The 8,411-nt window shown below is 39.3% G+C and overlaps 1 protein-coding gene across 2 annotated transcripts in view; it reads left to right on the forward strand.

Annotated features, from left to right (window-relative positions):
• Window positions 1-2,105: 2,105 nt before the first annotated feature.
• Window positions 2,106-8,411, forward strand: part of CHRNA6 (cholinergic receptor, nicotinic, alpha 6 (neuronal)) — a 14,809-nt gene continuing 8,503 nt past the window's right edge. For both annotated transcript variants that reach the window (XM_006896980.1, XM_006896981.1), the window contains exons 1-2: window positions 2,106-2,184; window positions 5,775-5,914. In XM_006896980.1, coding sequence (XP_006897042.1) covers window positions 2,106-2,184; window positions 5,775-5,914 — 219 coding nt within the window. The remainder of the gene's footprint in view (window positions 2,185-5,774; window positions 5,915-8,411) is intronic.

An 8,411-nucleotide genomic window follows, 5' to 3' on the forward strand; every position in this document is an offset into this window, starting at 1 on the left:
AACAAACTGGGAGGAGGGTAGAGAGAATAGTGCAACAATGAATGAGTGGAAGCCCAAAATCTCTGTAAATGTGTATGAAAATTAATAAAATATAATTATAGAAAAAAAAATTAGGCATCTCAGTCTATTGTAAGGTATGAGGCAGCATTTTATCCATTACAGATTCCAGTGTTGTATAGAACACCCTAAATTCTCTCTAAACACTGTAAGGCACATCAGCCCGGACAAAACCTCATCTGCTAAGAGGTGAACATGAGGATCATCTTTACTAAAGTGTTCTAAGTTTTCTTGTTATTAGCTGTTTCCTGACTTAATGAAACAAAATGCTTTCTTGCTCTGTGTTGTCTCCATAATTTGTCATGGACCAAATTATTGTGATCCGTACTGTTTCACTGGTTGATTTTTGGAAGTAAATGACTGAGTCTTCTAGTTTGGATCCTCAGTTGACAGCATCATAACAACACACATGCTTCCATTAACACATGGGAGGTACATTGCCTGGGAATTGAGCTGAGGTCTCCCACATTTTGTTGTTGTTTTTGTTAGGTGCATACAGTCTACAATGACCTATCTTGACCCTGTAAACAACAGAATGAAACCTTGACCTAACATCATCTCTCATGCTCAAGCCCATTGTTGCAATCAGATCTTATTTAAGATCTTTCTCTCTTTCACTGATCCTCCCCTTTTCCTGCGTGGAAGGTGAAAATTCTACTCCAAACCTACCACTGGTCTCTCTTTAGCTCCCTAGACTAAGATTGATGCTAAATAAATATTAGTTCCTCTTTCATTCCCTCTAGAAATCTGAGGCAAATGGAATCTTGAGAGAAGTTGTGCAATACAACTCTGTACATTTTCAAATCATACTGCAGAATGTTTGAATGGGAGGCCCTGAGAACATCTTTGGATTCAACTCTTTAACAGTAAGATGCAATCAGATGGCTCAGTTAATTGGAATCCTATTGATGCTAAATTTAAAGAGGAAAATGATAAGGAAATCAGTTGATGGAAAGGACATTTAAGCACACATAAATATGCCCAGTCCAGTACCCATCCCTCTCATTCTCCTTCATCTAGGCCTTTGGTCCTGGATGCTGATGATTGACACTAAAAAGACAAGGCACTAGATCCTGAGAAGTCAGCAAAACCCAAATTCATTTTAATGTCTAAATTGTGCTTCTTAAGAGAAAAAGTGGAGGTATATTTTAAATTTTTATTTTTTAAAAAATAGAATTTTCTGGCTAAGCCTTGACATGAACTAGAAATATAAATCAGAATACACTCATTGAGACCTGGTATAGGCCTTACTTAAAGGGAACTCTGGTGGCTTAATAAGTGAGTTGTTCTGTCAATCCAGAGGCAGGCAATTAAAATCCACCAGTGGCTCCATGGTAGAAAGATGGACACTTTCTTTCAGTGTGGTTTGTAGCTCCTGAAAATCTACTAAAAAGTCAGCTATGAGTCAGTTCAGACTAAGTTCGATATGCCTTACTTAGGGAACTGTGGTGGTACCATAGTTATTAGACATTTGACTGCTAACTGAAAGGTCAGTGGTTCAAACCCACCATCGGCTCCACTGGAGAAAAGTCCTGGTGATCTGCTTCTGTAAAGTTTACAGTCTGAAAACCCCTGCAAAATAGCTCTGCTCTGTCACATGGGGTCACTAGGAAATGGGAAGGGCGCACAACATATGTCTCACTTACAGTTGTGTGTATTCATCTAAGGATTGTGGTGCGATCTGGGCTGCAGAAATATCTGTGAAGCCATGGAAATGCTTTCCATCCTCTCTCAGTCCTTCCTGTCTCTTGGCCCTTTGCTGCTTTGCTCCATCACTCTTGCACGAAAAGAGATCTAAGGTGACAGGAGACATGATGACTCATCTGACATCAGATTGAGTCCCTTTTCCTTTGCCCTTTTATGTCTGCCTCAGTCTCTGGTGCTAGAACAACTGAGTATGTCTTGTGAATGCTTTTATTTCTGAGAAGACACAAATGGATTGCAGAGAGACTCTGATGATTTAAAGATCTGATGCGTGTAACTGTCTGACAGCTCTTTGTTTGCCACACTCCTTTGCCTAGAAAAAGAAGTCAGAGAGTGTTGTAATCATGCTCGCCAGCAAGGGTGAGGGAGCCCTTCACTTTGGTGTGTGTCTCTGGTTGTGCATGTTCATGTCTTTCTTTAAAGGTAGGTTTTATTTCTATTATATCTCATATTTCCTTTTCAGTTGTATGTGTATGCTCTTTGAATTGAGCTTGAATGAGCAGATAGGAGGTAATCTGTGGGTAAATATGTGAAGTATAGGAACCACCACTGTTGTAACTGCTAGCAAATCTGTCTGATTTTTATTAATTAGATTTAAGTCAAAAGATGAGATTTGTTTCTTTAAGGAGCGAGGGTAGAAAAACATAGCATAGACTGTGCTTTATTTTCGTTTAAATAATAATAATAAAAACATTGTCATTTACTCTTTGTCTCTGTTTTGTATGCATTCAACTTGTGTGTGTAGTTGTGTTTCATTTCCCCCCCAAACCCATGTTTTATTTGATAGCTGTCACTATTACTCAATCTATAAACATTTCAACTTAAAGGTAATCATCCTTGTTTCAGGGAACATGCTCTATTATTCCTGTGAAGTGTACCCTAAGAGAAAGAGAATTCATTTTCAAAGTGAAGACTTAAAAAAGGATCTGCTCAACAATTTCTGTGTGTTGTTAGGTTTGCAGGGAACTTGTTTTGTAAGAAAAATGAGGGATTGGGGAGGATTTTTCTAAGCTATTTCAAGTAAAAAATAATGTGCTAGCTTCAATTTTTTTATCCAATTTCTTTCGTCTGAAAAGATTGTATCATTGTTAACGGTAAGGGTAAGATACTATTTTATATATAAAATAACTTTTCTACTAAAATCCTACTGTTTCCAAGTGTACTTGTCAACCAGATATTTTTATTTAGCAAAAAAGCAATCCTTTTTAAAATTTTTACTTGTTGAACCTGACAAGCTCTTTATTTCCACCCTCCCCACCCTCAAGACGTAAATTTCCTTGGGAAATGTATAGAATATCATTTCAGTTGTCAAGTGTGAATTCTATAAGGAGATTGTAGAGGGGGGTGTTAACAAAGATGAATTAGGTCAGAGGAAAATAAATTATTTCCTTTTAAAACATTCCTGAAAAAGTACAAAGAGCCAGTATGCTTTGAAATGCTGTCTAAAATACAAAGTTGAAAATGCTATTCTTTAACAATTTTTAAATTTCTTACATAATATTTTGAATAAATTTATTTTATGAGACCTTACATCCTCATGATTTTTCAAATTAATTACATTTCAACATTGATGTGTAAAAAGAGGATTACTTGCTAAGACTTTAATGAAATTGCTAGTCATTTAAATTTTATTTGAGAAGATTCCCCAGCTAAACACCTTGCTGATTTTAGAATGAGCAGTCAGTCAGATGAGTGTAGTAGATGAGAAAAGGTGAGACTTTTCTACAAATATGACGAAACTTCTAGTTTGTCATAAAACTTCTGTTCAGTCAACAGTTACATCTAGGAACATTATAAAAAATTCCAAGCCTTGGTTCTATCCCTTTACCCTGGTGGTGCATTTGACTTTTAGAAGGACTCTTAACATGGTATCTGATTATTACACTAGCTTAAAGGTGAGCAGCTGCAGCTCGGAGAGGTAAGGAGAAATGGGCCCAAGGGGAGGGGCAGGTAAAAACACAAAGCACTGGAAAAGGGGTTCACAAGTGGTCTTATTACCCTGGTTTCAATCCTTCGTGCCCAGACAAAGAATGGAAACAGGTTGGAATGCTAACAAAAAGAATGCCAACCAACAGGAAGGCTGGTAGTGGCTGAATCCCCTGGTGTTGGTCTGGTTTGGTTCTCCTCACCCACCTAATCAGAGAATAAATTCCCATGTTTCAGCAACCAAATATTACAATATGTCATTAATGCCCTGGCTTTGGTCCTCCTTACTCATCTAAAGAATTAAGGCAAATGAGAGAGACTAGAGAGGACATGGCGTGAGCTACAGAAGCAGCACGGTGTACAATTTTAATGGAACTATTTTTCATGTACAAAGAGTAGTCCTGACATGAGCGGAGCCTCTGTTAGAGCACACAACCTAGAGGAAAAGGGAGGAGACAAGAGTGAAGGTGAAAGTAAAGGTAGTTTTATTAAAAAAAGATACTGTTCAAAGAGAGAAATGGGTAACCCTTCATTGAAAGTTGCCTTTAGGTCAAGTACAACTCATAACGACAAGCAACAAACAACAGGTCTGAGCCCTGTCCTGTCCTGAGCCATCCTCACAATCTCTGACACTCAAGCTCATAGTCATTGTGTCAACCCACCTAGTTGAGGATCTTCCTTCCCTTCACTGTCCCTCCAAATCCCCAAGCATGATGTCCCTCTCCAAGGAATAACCTCTTCTAGCAACATGCCCAAAGTGTCTGAGATAAAGCTTCATCATCTTTGCCTCCAAGGAGCACTCTGGCTGCACTTTCTCCAAGACATATCTGTTTGTTCTTTTGGCAGTCCATGGAATATTCAATACTCTTATCCAATACCAAAGTTCAAAGGCATTAATTCTTCTATCATCCTTAGTCATTATCCAGCTCTTAGATGCTTAGCAAATGACTGAAAAGATTATGGCTTGAATCAGTTGCTCCTTAGTCTTCAAACTGACATCATTACTCCTCAATAAATTTGGAGAGATCCCTGACTACAGACTTTCCCAATGCAATACATCTCCTGACCTCCTGACTGCAGGTTTCAAGTGAACTAACTGTGGCTCCAAATACGATGAAGTCGTTGACAGTCTCAATCCTTTCTCCATCTACCATAATTGTTGCCTATTTTTCCAGTTGTGAAGATTTTTGTTTTGTTGACATTGAGATGCAATCAATATTGAAGGCTGCAGTGTTTAACCGTCTGCAGAAAGTGTTTGAAATCTTTCTCACTTTTGACAAACCAAGGTTGTGTTGTTTGCATAATGAAGGTTATAGATGAGTCTTCCTCCGATCCTGATACCACCTTCTTCTGCATCGAGTCTAGCTCCTTGAGCAATTCGCTTAGCAAACAGATTAAATAAGTATGGAGAAAGGATACAATCCTGACTCACATCTTTCCTAGTTTTAAACCATGCAGTGTTACCTTGATCTGTTCACACAAGAGCCTCTTGGTCTAGGTCTAGGTCTTAATCTGAGCCACAGTTAAGTGCTCTGGAATCCCATTCTTAGTCATAATTTCTTATGACTCACAGAGCCAAATGCTTTTGCATAGTCAATAAAGCACAACGATGCATTCTTCTGGTATTCAGAGCTCTCCAAAAAGAAAGGATTGGGGAAGACCCCGTGTCACTAGGCTCACAAGTTAGTATAGCTGGCTCCCTTCCTCATTTGGGTGCATTGTAGGGCTTGAGTCTAGGCTAATGGGATGATGGCTTGGCAAGTTAAAAAGTTAGTGGGTGATTCCTACTCCAATTTGTTGTTTTTGAAGTCACTGGTCACATGACATTGCTTTTGGGACAGTCTGGTTCTGGCTGCTTTATTTGATCTTTACCCTTAACATTCATTTTTTGCTTTTTCCCCCCTTCGTGGATAACCTTCCTAACATTTTTCCCTCTTTCTGTCCTCTCCTCATTTTTTCCTGACTTAGCCTATTTTGACTCTATTAGTCTGGACACCGCACTTCTCGACTCACTGAAAATTGAGGATTACCTGGCCTGGCCACATGTCTCAGTTTCTTTAACTCTTTCCTCTGTTTGACCCATGCAGGCTCTGTGTGCTGTGCTTCTGAGGAGCAACTCTTCCACAAACTATTCTCTCACTATAACCAGTTCATCAGGCCCGTGGAAAATGTGTCTGATCCTGTGACAGTGTATTTTGAAGTGGCCATCACACAGCTGGCCAATGTGGTAAGTGTGTCTTTGGAAGGACCCAGAATGCTATATCTCCTCAGAATTTGGGGACCAGAGCAATTCTCAAACAGTGTTACTTTCCCCTTTCCTGTAGTAAATAAGAGAACTTAGAAGAAATAACAGCAAATAAAAATCTACATGGATACTGGCTCCCTCAGAGTAGTCCTGTTGGGAGGGAACATTGTCCTCAATGATACTGCTATTGGTCATATTTAAGCAGTAATTTTCTGGGACCATTTTTCAGAAATAGTGTATGAAACAGAGGTGAAGGCAGAGTGTGTGTGTGTGTGTGTGTGTGTGTGTGTATAATACAGTCATTATCAGTATTTATGGCTGCAAAAAATAGCAGAAACACAGTTAAGTAACTTTCTCAAGGGCATCCAACTTAAAAATGTGGAACTGATTTAATTGCAGACTTTTCTAGCTCCTTTTGTTGCATAGTAATAGAATTGCTTTGTAAGAAAAAAGAATTGTTTCTAAGAAAAAAAATCACTTCCTTTCATCTACCCATAAAAAATAAATGCAGAGATTTTATTTTCATTTGTTGTTATCATGTTCAAGGACAATTAGGATTAGACTTTCTTTTGTGTAATTCTCACTTCCTAGATAACTGGTGAAGAGATAGTGGGTTTGGTGGTCTGATATAGAGCAAGGGTCTTAACTTCATGCTGAGCTCAGGTTTGAGAGAAAATTCCAGAAATGAGCAAACTCAGGAAGACAAGTCTGAAGCATCTCTTTAGAGGGAGCTCCTGAGATAGTAGGGTACACAAGAAGGTTGCCCCTTCTTCATTTCCTTGCTAAACCTCACCCCATAAATGGTGAAAGAGTCTTCCCTCTCAGACTTTGTTGACAGGTAAACTGGTGATAGCTTCTGTAGGCATACTTGGAGAAAGTACTTATATACAGATGTGAAGTCAGACTCAACGTTTCTCTAGTCAAGCTCTATGCTATTTTTGCTCCACCCTATTTCCCCAGTCAAGTTCTACCATGTTTCTCTAGTCATTGTCTATCACGGTTCTATAGTCAGGACCCACCATAGCTCTAAAAACAAAAACAACAACAACAAAAAACTCTGCTGTGTTTCCAGTTAAGCTTTACTGTATTTCTCTAGTCATGTTCTACCATGTTTTTCTAGTCAGGGTCTGGCTTTTTTCTTTTGTCAAGCTCTGTCATGTTTCTCCAATTAGACTTCAGTTAGGAGTCGCCCAAGTTTCTCCAGTCCGTGCTTCCAGTGACCACGTTTACCCTAATCTCAGTCTAGCTTTTCCTGTGGGACATACTATTATTGTGGCCCACTCAGGTTGGCTATTGTGGAGCATGGGATAGCTGTGGGTCTACCACAGTGGGTAAGGAGCAGTGGTAACCTAGTGGCAAGAAGCTGAGTTGCAACCCTGAGTGCATGTGGTTTGAATCCACCAGCTGCTCTATGGGAGAAGGATGGACAGCCTCCTCCTGTGCGCTTAATTGCCTCTGAAAACTTACTGGATGATCATTTATGGGTTGACTCTACGGTACACAACAACCACCACCACCACAGTGGGTAATGGTACAACACAAACCTCAAGAAGGTGGAGTCAATCGTCATTGGAAAGTACTTCATGAATGACATATGTCAACTCTAAAGTCTCAGCTGGTAGTCCTCTAGTTTCCAGTCAAGACTGTGTGTATACTGTGTGTGTGTGTGTGTGTGTATACATAGGATGTTGTTGATGGCTGTTGAGTTAAGCACGACTCATAGGGACTCTATAAACAAGAGACAAAATAGTTATGCAACAAGATAGTTAACAAAAATAGTTATGCCTTTGCATAATTATTGTCGTTTCTCCAAGTTAATAGAATTTCCAGAGGCACGTGGTTTAGGAAGTGGATGCCACTCCTGCTTCTAAACCTGTTTTACAACTGGGAGCTCCGCCAAACACTGTCCACATTGGGAAACCATTATGGTATTTTATATCACAATGGCACAAGGTTCAGCATCACAGCAAGCCCAGGTTACTTCATACAGTACATTGACAAAGAGTGACGTACAAAGTGGAAGAGTATTCCTCCAAATATAACAGCACTAGTCTCAATTAGCAGTGTTTAAGTGTCATCAAGTCGAATATGACTCAGAGTAAGCTTTGCACAAATGACCTGAACTCTGTTCTATAACTAACATCATTTCTGTACAATTATAGAGTTTAGAGAGTTTGTAGAATTTTCAGAGGCATCTAGTTTAGGAAGTGGATGCCACTCCTGCTTCCCAGAATGAATCAATCTGGAAGCTCATCCAAACATTGTATGTAATGGGTAACCATTATGGTATTTAATAAGACTCTGGAACAGTGTTCAGCATTACAACAACTCCAAGTTGTTCAGTACAGCAAATAGACAATCGATTGCTGTGTCATTTTAAAAAAATATTCATTTGAAAATTAATAAATTTGGCCTGAGGGCTGCGGGCCTGAGGGCCCTGCAGGATTCCAAAGTCACACCCTCTAGCAGACTATATATA

Source organism: Elephantulus edwardii, unplaced genomic scaffold (assembly GCF_000299155.1).
Source record: "Elephantulus edwardii isolate Elephantulus edwardi_28Jun2011 unplaced genomic scaffold, EleEdw1.0 scaffold00195, whole genome shotgun sequence".
Classification (NCBI taxonomy): Eukaryota; Metazoa; Chordata; class Mammalia; order Macroscelidea; family Macroscelididae; genus Elephantulus; species Elephantulus edwardii.